This window comes from Eretmochelys imbricata, chromosome 5, assembly GCF_965152235.1.
Source record: "Eretmochelys imbricata isolate rEreImb1 chromosome 5, rEreImb1.hap1, whole genome shotgun sequence".
NCBI classification, from domain to species: domain Eukaryota; kingdom Metazoa; phylum Chordata; order Testudines; family Cheloniidae; genus Eretmochelys; species Eretmochelys imbricata.
In genome coordinates, this window is record NC_135576.1 from 34,632,515 (window position 1) to 34,647,358 (window position 14,844).

Below are 14,844 nucleotides of genomic sequence, written 5' to 3' on the forward strand. Positions count from 1 at the left end.
AATGCAGAAATTGTCACTGACATCAGTAGCCACAGGATCAGCCCTTATGCCTGTAAATGTTTCAAACCAATGCAGCATTTTACAGAGGTACTTTCTGTGCCACTGTAGTTGTGATTTGTGACAGCACTTCCATTAAAATCCCTACTTCAGTCATAACAATTTAGCCCAGTCCAAAAGGTGTTGTATGTCAGCCATGGTTTTCTGTTTCTTTTTCTGACTGTTGTCCATTTAACCACTTTTAATTTGTAGACATTCCTTGTTGTAATATAATTTTTGTTCTTTTAGGGCCTAATGCAAAATCCATTGTAGTCAGCGGAAAGACTCGGGTTGACTTTAATAGGCTGTGATCAGTCCCTAATAACTCTGAAACTATTTCGGGTTTCTTTTATTGGGTGCTTTTACATACGTTTTCAGATCCTACACCAAATTACCATCAGTATGGCCTGCACCTTCCCTCGCTGAAGTTAATAACGAAACTACAATTAATTTCAATGGAAACCAGACTGGGTCTCCAATTAGATCGATTTATTTTATGAGCCAGATCCTCAGATATGTAAATCAAAGTAGCTCCTTTGACTTAAATGGAGCTAGATTAATTTACACTATCTAAGGATCTGTGTCTTTTTCTTTTTTTAAGTAAAAACCACAAAGTATTAATTTTTACAAATGGGTTTCTGCACAGGGGCAGTAATGGCTATTATATAAGAAGGTTTTAAGGTGTGCCTATATAAACATTATGATGTTTTATGCCAATTTGATACATAACCAAATATGGACTGACTGAGCAATTGGCCACTCCTACAACCCCTTAAGGGGATGAAAGTTTAGGCACTAAGAAGGGGATGAAGAATTAGTCACTAAGGTATCCTAGTGTCTCCAGAATCTCTGACATGGATTATTTATAATGCATATTTATGCTGATACGCCAGTACTCCTTCAGGGCCATTGCAGGCTATTGAACACAAAAGCCACCCTTGGGAATATACTTTAATACTGTATGTGTCTTTACATAATGTCAGGTAAGTAATGCACATTGTATAAGTTCAAATGATGAGTTTAAAGCAGCGGTTTTCAAATTTCGTTGCCTCACGACCCCCTTCTGACAACAAAATTACTATGTGACCGGGGGGGGGGTTAGATACCCACTGCCACAGGTGGGGGGAGATGGGGCTGGAGCTCAAGCCCTGCCACCCTGGGTGGGGGATTAGGGGGCCAGAGCCCGAGTCCCGATGCCCCAGATCTGGGTGGAGCTCGGGCTTGGGCTTCAACCCAGGCTCCCAGCAAGTCTAATGCTGGCCTGGCAACCCCATTAAAATGGGGTCCCAACCAACAGTTTGAGAACCGCTGGCTTAAAGTAATGTTTACACCTTGTTAATTGTCACAAAACTAACAAAAGCCAAAATATTCAAAGTTAAGGTTGATTTATTGAATTCACACCATTGTGCCCTTTACATTAGTATTATTCTTACTGGTGTGAGTCAAGGACATCAGTTTTTAACTCTGCATTTCCAAGCTTTTGTCAACTTGCATCACCCTAACGTTGGCTCCACATCAGCAGCTTTTACTCACACAAAACATCCATTGAATTCAACAGGAATTTTCTTGCATGGGAAATGCAGGAATGGGCCCTTACACATTGTTCAAATGCTGGTGGGGGGAGGTACTGGTTTTCAATATGACTATACATTCAGCAATCCATAATACATTTCAGTGTTGAAATACTTATCAAAACAAATATCAAAAATCATATAAACTGTACAGTCTATTTTGTAAGTAAACATTTTTTCTGACGATGCACAGAATCACAATTGGTCTTCAGAGGTTACATTTTCATATGCTATAGATGTACTTTGTTTTTAAAGTGTGTTGTTGCATATTCAATAATGTGTGAGAAATGCGGTCATTTGAAAGTCCTACCAATGTAAGTAAATATCAGCGAGGATTTAACCATTTCATTACTGGAGAGCTAATTACTTTCTCTTTGACAAATTCCTCCTTTACAGAGTTACCATCCCCCGATGCCATGTCATTCTCTGAAAGTTAAAAAAAAAGAAGTGAATATCACATAAATTGGGTTAAATACAATGTTTTTATACATCTACATCTCTAGGCTGGAAAACACTTTTTTGAAAAATCTCTGTTGATAATCCACATTACATGTCATCTAGTTACATTATTTCCCCAAAATTATAGCCTGTAAGATGTGTGAGCTAATAAGCACAGGACAGAGAACCAGGAGATCTAGGTTCAGTTCTCAGCTCTGGCCCAGACTTCTTGTGTGAGCTTGGGCAAGTTGCTTAAGCTCTCTGTGTCTTGATAACAACAACCGTGGCTAGATCATCAGCTGATGAAAATAGGTGAATTTATACTGGTCACATTAGCTGTGGATTTGGCTCACAGTATGTACCTGACTCATGAAGACTCATTAATATTAAGCAAAGTCCTTTGGGATCCTCATATGAACTATTATGAAATATATTACTGTATTAATTGGTCTGTCTCAAGTGCTGAGTAAATATTAGAGGTTTCAAGGTCTGGGTGAAACCCTGGACACATTAAAACCAATGATAAAGCTCCCATTTACTTCAAACTTTGGGTCTGCAAGACATTTGGATCAAAGATAGGTGAGAAAACAGAACTGGGAAGCTCATGAGAACAGGGTATCTCAAAGATACATCTCTCCTTCCTCCAACCAAATACACCCGTATCCCCAGTAAATCTTTAAAACTCTGGAAACATCTGATGTAAGTAGGTTTAGCTAAATGTATAATCTTTAAATAGAATAAATGCTTGTAACTATAAAAAAATCATTTTCAATTTTCAATCTCAGTTAATTTATTATTTCAAAGTAGTTTTCCCATGTGATGTGTAGTGATGAGCAACTTAGCTAATTTGACACAAAAAGCAGTTTGCTGTGGAATTAAAGAACATGTAAAGTTCACTAAAGCGTGGTCTCCACTGGAAAAAAAGGCGATTTTATTACCATGTGTTAGCTAACACATGTGTGGACAAGGCTATTATAATTTTCACACATTAGCTGGTGAGGTAAACCTGGCCTACCCCTTCTCCCCACAATTTACCTTAACCTGCTTATAACTACAAACTGACTTTTCCAAACTAGGATTTAAACACATTTTATTTACTAACTAAAGTTACACCCTTTTCCCTAATGTAGATGCACCTATATGTAATTCTTTGTCTGTAGCAAGCTTAGTAAAACATTACTGTGAGCTCTCAGTGGGGAAAAATAAAACATGCATTATTACTTATTTGCATAGCATCATCAGTGTACACATACACAATATACAATGTGCTGGTTGAGCAATTAAAATGAAGTGCCCCGTCAAGTCTTACCTGTATGTGAAATTAATTTTCGTCTGTTTGGTGGCTTTGAAGCAGAAAGTTGGAAAAATGGGAACTTCAAACATTTTCCAGTTACTCTGTCACATATACCAGACTGGCAGTTGCAAGTTTTTCTGCATTCCATTCCATAGGTACCATAAGGACATTCTGAAAGAAGACAAATTCAAAAGCCTTATTTACCAAAGTAATCCCAAAAGGTGCAGTTCCTATTCTATGCTGGTTCTTTTACTGCACTCATCACTGTAGTATCTGAATGCCTTCCAGTAGTGGTTTGCTATTTGTTTTCTTAATATCTTGTCTGCATATGTTCTTAAAAGTAAAAGAACTTTCATTGGGATTTAAGCATACTGAAATGCCAACTTTTGTTTCAAATAGTTTCCACTTATTATTGATTATGGTTATTCTTTATTTTCCATTATACATCTTTCATCCCCAATAGTATGTGCAATAATCACAATTTTATTTAAAAATGTATCCTGATAACCATTTCCCTGAAGAACTTGTAGCATTATACTGCAAATTAAAGACAATGTAAATGTTGAGCATAAGTATGCATTTATACTGGATGTATAGTTTAAAATATATGTACTATCTGATGTTTTCTTTAATCCAATTTGCACAAATAGTCTCTCTTAACAACAGGAATACTTCAGTTTCTTAAACTTCCAGGCCAGGCTCAATATTAATTTACGTAAATTTATAATCAATTTGCAGCCTCTGGTGAGGCTGTATTAAGGACAACAGAACCTTCCTATCAGCCTCCACTGCAGCTGCCAAATCCTGCCCAAAGGAGCTATCCAGCATGGTAAACCTCTTCATCAGTCTTGAGTGCCTACAACCCACAAGAAAACCCAGCACCAAGTGTTGTGAAGAATGATCATTCTACTCTGTTGAAAAGCTCAGGCTCATTTGGCAAGGCTTCTTAAACAGCATGTATCTGCTCCCCCTATGCCAGCCAACAAAGACCCTCTTGCATGTCCGGAGTGCAGAACATTCACTTCTAAAGAAGTACGAGACACTGTAAAGGAATCTCAGTCCAGGACTTGTTGTGAATCTGACCCATGCCCTTCCTGCCTTGAGAAAGACAGCCGTGAGCAACTGGTGCCAACACCTCATTCAGAGACGGAATCTTCCTTTCTTCCTTCCAACATGCAATAGTTTGAAATTCACCGTGGGCCCGCTCCTTCAGCTACTTTCATTAGTCAGGAATTTATCCCCAAGAAATATCAAAGGGAGTATTTGTTGTGGGGAGGTGCTGAGATGACTCAGTTTGGAAGCTGCTCCTGGATTCTGATTTGAAATTATACAAGGAAATATGCAGTAATGTAAAGATCCTAAATTGTCGATATTTAAAGTCAAACATTGTATTGTGAAATCCAGATACATGCCGGCTCTATCTAGACCTTTAACAACATTTGAGAAGCTCACCCAGGAGCAAGCTGGAACAAAAGGTTTAATTTGTAAGATATGTAAAATTTTGATTGGAAAAGATGTTAAGAAAATAGCCCAGATGAAAAGATGGGTGAAGGATTTATGTCGGACAGGGGATATACATCTGCAATATGAGTAAATTACCGCATAGATGTCATTTGACTCCAATTAATATCCAGCATATTTTTGCTACTTGGGAAATGGTCTGTTGGAGGGGTTGTGGGGTAAGGGCAAGATACTTGCACATGTGGTGGTTATGTCCAGAAAGTAGGTTTTGAGAGGAAATTATTGAAGAGATTCATCTTATGACAAAATGCCAGCTTCCTAGAGATCCCCTGACCTGCTTGCTTAATGCTCTGGAAAAGGATCAACATTTTAAACAGAACAACAAATTAATTTATTTTTTATAGTTAGCAGCAACACTTTGTATTGCACTTTAATGAAAATATGTGACCTCTCCTCTTATGGAATTGTCATATAGTAAAATAGGGACTGTCCTGGTGATGGACCAAATGTGAAAGTGACAAAAAGAGGACAGGTATTTAGAAATTTGCTCACCCTTTTTTAGCATATTCAGAGGAGGGCTCCCCAGACAAGAAGTCAGAATCTTTAGACTCATTCTTCTAACATTAATTTGATCCTGAACAAGTAATAAATAATGTATGATGCAGTATGTTAATGATTTATTGTAAGTTTGCCTTATTAAAAAGTTTTTTTAAAAAAGAAAGAAACTCACCCTGGATACATTAAAAAGAACAGGAGTAATTGTGGCACCTTAGAGAATAACAAATTTATTTGAGCATAAGCTTTCGTGAGCTACAGCTCACTTCATTGGATGCAAAGTGAGCTGTAGCTCACGAAAGCTCATGCTCAAATAAATTGGTTAGTGTCTAAGGTGCCACAAGTACTCCTTTTCTTTTTGCGGATACAGACTAACACGGCTGCTACTCTGAAACCTGGATACATTGTTTCTAAGCAACTACCACCCTAAATTAAGCCTCCCATTTATGAGCAAGCGTACTCGAGTCTCGATTCTTATCTTCAAGGGGCTCAGTGGCCTGGGCCCAGCATATCTAAAAGGTTGCCTAATGCTCCAGGATGACCTCAGGCACAACGGAACTTTCTATGGTAGGGGAAAGGCTCATCTGTATAAGAGACAGAGCTTTCTCCGGGGTCAGTCTGAGACTGTGGAACAAACTTCCACAGCACATAAAGACCATCACAAACCTTGCCACCTTCTGCTCCAAGTGCAAGATGCACTTCTTCAACCTGCCTTCTCTAACATAAACGCTGTGACAGATATGGCAGTTTCCTGCAATATTCCTGAAAGACCTCATGGTACTGAGTTTATGTATTACTGTGGGTCAAGGTGGTATGTAACTTCTTGATGCAAACACTGCTCACACAATTCTCATCTAAGGGAGAAGATGAAGGAAAGAATAAACAGATGTGACAGATGTTAGGTATATTGCTTAATGCACTACTGGAAGATGCTCAGATACTGCAATGATGAGGGAGGTATAGGAGTTTATATAAAATATAATAATAAACACACACAAGTCCATAGTGGAATAATCTATGAGTTTATCAATTTTTTGTCCAGGTTTTAAAGGCCTGAGAAATTGGAGTAATTTTTTCTGTTAACTGTTAGAATTTTATGCACAATAAAAGCCTGATCTTGCTGCCACTGAAGTCAATTGCAAAACTCCCATTGACTTCAATGGGAGCAGGATCAGGCCTTCACTATGACAAAAATAACAAAAACATTAAAACGACAGTACCTAGTAAAAGGGCAAAGCATCAGGTCTCTGTACTATTTATTCTAATTTAGTATTAAAATAATCATAATAATGATACCATGTACTGACATAACACTTTTTATCTAAGGATCTCCAAGAACTTTACAAAGATTGGTTAACGCTTTGAAATCTTGGACAAGTGACTTAGCCTCAGATTACCAGTTTGTAAAGTGAGTCAATGATACAGTTTAGGACAAAACTCAGGAATCCTGAATCTCATGATATATTTTAAATATTTAAATCCCCCCATCTGCTAGCAGTATGATCTGCTACCAAACAGTCACCGGTACAATACCTGTTCAGCACTGTACTTTTCATATTAAAATTCACAGATGGCTAAAAGGAGACTGTACTATGTCAGAGGATGAGATGAAGGAGAAAAAAGTACATGAGGAATGAGACTCATACAACATCGGACAAAGGAATTTATGGGAAAAGAGCTCCTGAGTATTGTTTTAAAACTAAGGGTGAAATCCTGACTGTTTTGAAGTCAATGGGAGCATTTTCATTGGTTTCAGTGGGGCCAAGATTTCACCCTGAGTTCCTACATATTCTTGCAGTGGCATAACCTCATCCTGCTCCAGAGATTCAGAACTGTTCCTCAGCATTTCTTTTTACCCATTCTTCAATGTACAATTACAAAGAACTTTTCATGAGCAAGCAAAAGTATATACTCATTTTAAGTATTTTTTGTATAAATTATAGATGGTATTTTGCACTACAATCTAATCAATAAACTAAAAATCAACTAGCATCAACCAACTCAGTAACATACATTTTTACAGTTGACTGCACCTAAACTAGGATCTTTAGACCATAAACTTATAGTCCATGAAAATAAAACTGGGTTGGGAATCATTTAAACATGAAGAGCTTCCTCCTCAAGCATGCATGGGAGTAAATTTCTCTGTGTGTTACATGTATGTATTATATGTGAATCCATTTACATGTGTTTTTGCAGGATCTGGCCCTAACTCATTTCTTTCTCAGCACATTCACAGACATCTAACAACCACCTAGATTTCTTAAGTTTTGTGGACGTTATTTCAGAAGAGAGTCTGTATCTACAAATTTCACTGGCAAAGGAATTCTTGGTAGACACTGACTCACTGCATTTGTGCCCTATTAGGTTATTTATTTATTTTATTTGGAATTTGTACATCATAATTTTCTGTAGTTTAATACTTTTTCTCATTTAAGAAAATCTCCTATTTAATGTGACTGGTGTATGTATTTGATGAAGGGATACCATTCTGCTCTGTGCTGAAGGAAATCGATGTGCAGGTTCCACTGGAAAAATGTTATTGCATATTGATCATTCAGATGATTTTAAAAATCCCAGGGCCATTTCATTCCTGGTATAACCTTATTGAAGCCAGTGAAATTACGTCAATGATGACTTTGGCCCCTGAGGTCTTTTACTGATAGTAATGCTATTAGACTGTGTAAACTAAGGGCCCTCATGCCTGTAGTATCTGAGTACCTCATACACACTAATGAATTAATCCTCACAACACCCCTGTGAGGTAGAGTAGTACTATTATTCCCATTTTACTGGTGGAGATGTTAAGCCCCGATCCTGCAAGTTACAATGCATGGGGGGACCTCTGTGTCTGTGCAAAGCCCAGTGGAGCTCCATGCAGGTTCAGAGATCCACTAGCATCAATCTACTTGCGGGACTAGGGCTTTTAAAATTTGTCCACGTTTCCACAACCAATCAGTGGCAGTGCCAAGACTAGTACCCAGGCCTTCCAAGTTTCAATCCACCAAAATATTTCTTCACAGATCTCACAATTTGAAGAGAGATTTTCATTTTAAGTACCCTTAAACAGCGGAAAGAGAATCTCTTTTAATATGAGAGGATATTTTTTCACTCTCCTCTTTGCAAAGGATAATATTATTGTTTGAAATGAAAAATCCCACTTTTCAATTTTAACTTTCTGCAAGCAGGATGCCAGCAATAAAATTTAGGTAGTAGATGCATGCAAGTGAATATTGTTTACCTTTGCAGATACCAAATTCATCACCAAAGTCATCCTCCTCAGTGTAAAACTGGCACTTCAGCCCAGGCCCACATTTGACACCATCCATACCTGAGACAGTGCGGTAGCAAGTCTCCCCCAAGGCTGCTGCACAGACTCTGCAACAGCCACAGTCGTCAAGCACTGTTCGCTTACAGCGCAAAGTACTTTTACACACATTACTGTCGCAAGGTTCAGGGCAATCAACTGCATATTTTGCACTCCAAGCAGTTCCGATGTGCACTGGTACCAGGAGGATGGTGAAAAACAGGAAGTTCTTCATGTCTCACAGTGATAAACGCTCAGTTCCAAAGAGCAGGTTTAACATTCAGCCTTGTGGTTTTGTGCTGAGGGAAGCAGCAATGAGGAATCCAAAGAAGTAGCTGCACATCAGCCTACAAGTTTATGAGCTTTATACAGTGTGTTGCCCACATGCTTCGCCGTCGTCAATTTCCTCAGTCCGACCGTGCTGTCCTCCTGCCAGCCTCCCTTGTTTTAGTTTGTGAAATCCAGGATGAAGGTTGGATTAGCACTCCGCTGCCATCCAGGAATTGAAAAGCCTGAGCTGATGTAATCTGTTATGTTTAGTTGGTTGTTTTGCATGAGGACTAAAAACGCTCTCACATCCGTCTCAAATGCTCAAGGACGTCTGCCAAAAACAAAAAACAAAAAAATTCAGTCGGTTACATACCTTCTTTCAGGACAGGAATTGTTCTGAGGCTGAACATATCACTTACAGAACCGCTTTGTCCTACAAATAGTGTTCCTGAGGCCAGGTGAAAAATCATGTCCGACTGTATCAGTGCTGAAGGAAGCTCATTTTAAAAAATAAGTCCTTGCTTTCTCCTCAATAAGTAAGTGAATGGCTACTTCAAAGAAGAAAATGTGATTATGCCCTTTAGCTAACATAAGAGCCAAAAAATGTGAGTGATACTTTTGTTGCTTTGCACTGAACGGATACTCATAAAAACTAAATACCAGTTTCATCAGCATTTAGTTAGATAGATATATTTTTCATTCAAAGATCAATGCTAAACCTACGAAATGAGTCAGACAGAAGCCAGTATTTTGTAGGTCCCTCTCCAGAAACTTCAGAAAATGATCAATTTAATTTCCTAAAATTACCTAACGATCACAGGGAAAAGCTCAGTCCCTCACCATCACTGTCTACACAGGCGCAAACTGATTCTCCTCCCACCTACTCCGGTTTCACACTGATCTCACTTCATCAGCTTAGGCAGCGTTAATCCTGAGTCCCACCAGGGTAGCTGATAGGAGAATTAGGCCCAAAGTCCTTACTCCTCCCCCAGTTTGAGGTTTATTCCAACTGTCAGAGCTATGACAAGAAATGGCAAACAGGCCAGCAACTCAGGAAGACAGATGAGTCAGCAGAGGGATAGAAACATTTTGATGCAAAGGAAAAATCTCCAGAAGAGTTAAAAATCAATATAATCACTAAACAAACCTCTAAGGCCCAAATCCTGCTGCCATCAAAGTTAATGGGAACAGGACCGAGCCCTAACTCTGTATGTGGCCACCTATCCTATGTTGTTAACCTTGTCTTCTCTAACATAAACATATAGCAACATGTGGGTGTGGGTATATATATAACAAAAATTCCAAACCAAAACACTCCAGTATGCATACTTCTCCCCCCAGGAGAGCTGATGAGAGAGCAAACACATGACAGCTGTTAGTCACATTGCTTAAGGCACTCAGATACTACAATGACGAGTGCAGTGCGGAACAGAATAGCATAGAATAGGACCTTTCAATGCCCAAATTTTTGGATGTTCTGTAACTTTGCAATGGTTAAGAAAAAAACGTTAAATGCTGAATGTTGCAACTTAGTAGGCAGATGAGACTGAGAAAATTGAAGGGGAGTAGGTCTTGTTACAGAGCAGGACAGCTCTTGGAGTGGATGAATCTGAGTCCTGAGCAGGGATATGCAAACTGATTCAGATAAAATAAGAACAGTCCCCCTCACATAAACTTTCACCCAAAACTCACCCCACTACTCTGAGTCTCAGAAAGATTTGGTTAACTTCTCTTTCCATTATTTTTCACTTTTGTGCATCTTTGCTCTTCTAGCTTCCAAACAGGACTACACATGAACATGTCAAGATGGTACAATTTCTGGCTCAACCAGAAGCAGGGAGTACTAGGAATCATTTAGGAAAGCTAGTTCTTGTAAGGTTTTCTGTACAATTTTATAAAAACCCCAAAGGTTAAGCTATGTTATAAAGATACACCTGGTTTTGAAGTGTGTATCCAAATCTCCATTCAGCCTTTTAAGGAGAAATCTTACATTGGCAAGAATAAGGGATAGAGAACATAATATTTTTTTCCTATCTCTAATTCTGATGATGCTCTGAGTCTTTTAACATTCTGCTCCTGGTCTTTTCATATCTGTATTTTGCTGTTCATTTTTAACACAGTAAGAAGTAGACAGACAGCAAAACATTTTAAAGATGATATAACGGGAATATATGTATCACATGCCCAAGAAGCTGTTACACTTGCAGTGAGGGGTTTCAGGCAGCACACAAGGTTTGAACTTGTGACGTGTCTTTCTTATAAGCTTCACAATAACACAGAACAGAAGCTCCGTTTACAAGTGCCAGTTGATGTTTCTTTAAATGCACTAGCTCAGGTCTGTCTCACCAGTAGATTCAGGACTGTACACGTCTCATTTAAAAACAAATCCATAAGCATCTGGGCCAAAATCTTTGCGAGTGTAAATTGGCGCAGCTCTACTGATTGCAATGGAGCGATACCAATTGATAACAGCAGACAATTTGGCCTTCAGAATCCAACACAACCACCCCAGGAAAGGAAAGGAAGAATTCAAGTGGGGAAGTGAGTAGTGCAATTAGCAACCAGAGAGGTGAGGGGGGGAAAGTGCAAGGTTAGGGTGAACAAACAAACTGGAAATAGACACACTGTCCCCGATTCGAGAAAAGGAGAGATCATGACATATTGCAAATGCTTGTTTTGCCAAAGGAAAGCAGCAGGATTTCTTTGAAGGCTCCCCTGCCTTCTAGGAACTCAGCAAAATTTTCTAGAGAGACCTAAGAGTACTTCCCAAACAAACCTCTCTCCCCATTCCAAATGTGACACCCACAACTCTCCAGTGAACAAGTTATCATTCCAGAAATAAAGCACAAGTTTAACCACACGCAGTCATGAGCCCTGTGGTTACTTTGAACAGAATTAATGTTCTGCTGTGTGCCTAATGCTCTCTTTTTACCTATACAATCTCGTCTTTCATCAGAGCATGTCACTGTGATTTACAAACACCAGTGTATTAAGCTACATAATATCCCTCTGAGGTGAATACTGTAGGTATTACTAGCTCCACTGTACAGATGGGTAACTGAGACTCAGAGACATTGTGTAAATAGTCCAAGTCACAGGTGGAGTCAGAACTCGTCCCCCAAAATCCTGAGTATTGTTTCCTAACTCTCTCCACAAGGCCACGTTACCTTTAAAGAGAGACATCTCTGGGAGAAAACAATAGTAGAAGAGTGCGCAGAATGGTATAAGTATGCATGCCTGTGCATACCCTGCTACCACTCCTAGAGAGCATGCTGGTAAAGTCCTTCTTTGTAAGTAGATTTAGGCCGTACTCGTGTAAAACACTGAGCAGGATCTAAAAGGACGAAAGATATCTTGCGCTTTTGGGTTTCCTCAAGGAGAATGTCTCAGAGAGATGATAAATCAAAAATTACACACAGATGTGGAAGGAAAAAGAAATTGTAAAAGAGAGCCACACACTCCCGTAGCAACAAGCCAATATTATTTGGAATAGAATGGAACCAGTATTCTGTACTTGTAGTCAGGAGCCAAAATAAATTATAACAATGTATCAAGAATCACATATATGGAGGGAAACAATATGAGCAAATACAGAGGTAGTGTATAAGAAACAATGGAGAAAATAATGAGAAAGACAGGAAAAATACACTGGTTATGAGCTACCAGACTGTCCACTGATTAAGTAGTGAAATAAATGCAGTGATCAGTCCCTGTGGTTTTAATGGCTGCTTCGTTGCTTTTACCTAATGAATCCATGAGGTGTTTCATTCCTATTGAGCTGCACCCAGTTGTTAGAGGCTAGATCTTGCAAACCCTGGTCCAAATTCTCTGTTGTAAATTGGCGCAGTGAAAGTCAAAGAAGTTGCCCCAGTTTACAGCAGCAGAAAATCTAGCCTGATTTAAATGGAAGCCCTCATATCATTTAAATGAGGAAGGGTTTTCAAGATCAGACCCCTAATGCATTAAAATAGCCATCATTGACAGTAGTTTACAGTACATGTTGCCATGCATGCCACCTAGCAGACATCACAGCAATGCCAAGCTGACAACTGGTACCCTATTCTGAAAAAAACAGGCTACAAGACCCAGCATTCAACCTTCTGTATTGAACAGAGCATCCTGCATTTGTATGTGTGTGCACACATGCAACTTTAGGACTTGTGCATAGAGGCGAACGGATAATACCTTTGCAACTGTCCATTTTCTCAAGTAAATACAGGGTTTTCAGGGGTGGAGCAGGTACTTGGCCATTTTTGTGGGCGCTTTAGTTATACCTATTACTTTGCAAGATTGGTTCCAATTGTTATTAAGCATTATGAACCAGAGGAAATAGACTCTTCACCATATAAAATAATGTAAGCAATGCATCACAGTACTAGGTATTCATTAACCCAAAGCTAAAGACCCTTACTCTGCCTTTTATCCTGTCCTTACTTAGGTATTACCCTATTATACTACTAGCTTCAATAAGGACCAAGTAAAAACTGAGTCAAAGCCTAAGCATTTTACCCATTGTGTTTACTCAGTACTTTGGATATGTAAAGTTTTGTGCAAGTATTAAGTATTATCATCAGTTCAGAGATATGAAAATCATTATGGTTAATTTCTGATGGGTAGTCCCTAAACTAAACATATTTTTCCATGCATTCCAGAACTAGCCAATCCTTCCTCAGGCTTCCTTTACAAAAAGCCATAAGCACAATGCTATGAAACAAGCAAGATTCAAAGGGAAGCTGCAAAAGGAAGCCAAGCTGCAAAGTCCAAAATAAGAAGTCAGAAATAGGAAGCAAAAGATAAGAATCAGGAAAGTGTGATAGTTACAAGGACTCCCTTTTGTATTCTTTCTTTCTTGTATCTTTTCAATGAATTACTCATTGCCCTTTGTTCCATATAACGCTGTGGTTCCATTTTTATTTGATAAATATAGATGGTTTGGGACATTTCCTACTTGTTGGAAACAGAGTACATAATTGCAGATGTATTTACTTCCTCTTTAGGCAGACTAAATAGCTTGATGCTAAGGAAATAGCCCTATAGTTTCTATATAAATCACTGTTGATGATGATGTATTTGCAATTAGTGACAGGGACTAGCAATTATAGTCATTTTAAGAAATGATAGTGTTCTAAGTCAGAACAATGTTAAAATTATACCTATGCATAATTCTTCATAGCTTCATAGATCTGAAGGCACAGTTGTGATTATCTAGTCTGACCTGCATAATAATGCAGGCCATAGGACTTCCGTGAAGTAATTCCTACTTCAAATCCAATAGCTGTGGTGGAACTAGTACATATATATTAGAAAAACATCTGGTATTGATTTAAAAATCCCCAATGATGGAGAATTCCCATTCCCCCCCCCCCCCCCAACACTTGGTAAATTGTTTCAATAGTTAATTACATTCACTATTAAAAATTTGCACTTTATTACTCTCTTGCTGAGGCATTTATGCCACCAGCTGATCAAAGCCAGCTTTATCACACATGTGAACAGGTAGTTGGAAAATATTAGGTAAAACAGGGACCAGATTCTCAGTTATGCTAAGACCTCTTTTCACCACTTTATGTCCATTTATACTGCCAGAACAATGTAATGGGGCCTCAGCACAACTGAAAATTAGGTCCAAAATGTTTAGTGACTGAGAGTTGTGAAAGACGTATATTTTCCTTTTTGCTTCTAACAGCTGTTTGAAAGCCCCATATCTCTTATTCTGGATACAACACTTACCTTGATAGATCAGTCACAGTCCAAATTAGCGCTATGCCTCCACTCTACACTCCCTTTTCAACAGCTCTTTCGGTATTCGGTCCTCTCTCATGACTTTTCACTCTTGGTAATCCATCACTCCCTAATCAAACCTGCACTTCCTGTCCACCAAAGTCTTTCACCAAGAAAAAATTCTTTGCTTT

At 38.7% G+C, this 14,844-nt stretch overlaps 1 protein-coding gene across 2 annotated transcripts; it reads right to left on the reverse strand.

Moving 5' to 3' along the window:
- Positions 1-1,932: 1,932 nt before the first annotated feature.
- Positions 1,933-8,897, reverse strand: ESM1 (endothelial cell specific molecule 1). Of its 2 annotated transcripts, XM_077816273.1 has the most exons (3): positions 8,597-8,897; positions 3,355-3,510; positions 1,933-2,033 (listed from the first exon to the last, which is right to left on the reverse strand). In XM_077816273.1, exons 1-3 carry the CDS (start codon positions 8,895-8,897, stop codon positions 1,933-1,935), a joined length of 558 nt encoding a protein of 185 aa, XP_077672399.1. The 2 variants fall into 2 exon arrangements, with proteins under 2 accessions (XP_077672399.1, XP_077672400.1); XM_077816274.1 differs by lacking the exon at positions 3,355-3,510.
- Between the last annotated feature and the right edge of the window lie 5,947 nt (positions 8,898-14,844).

Coding starts and splice junctions, on each gene's coding strand:
- ESM1 (XM_077816273.1), bottom strand. CDS start 8,897: ATGAAGAACTTCCTGTTTTTCACCATCCTCCTGGTACCAGTGCACATC. Junction 3,511..8,596: donor TGAATTTGGTATCTGCAAAG/GTAAACAATATT, acceptor GTCTTCTTTCAG/AATGTCCTTATGGTACCTAT. Junction 2,034..3,354: donor AAAATTAATTTCACATACAG/GTAAGACTTGAC, acceptor TTTAACTTTCAG/AGAATGACATGGCATCGGGG.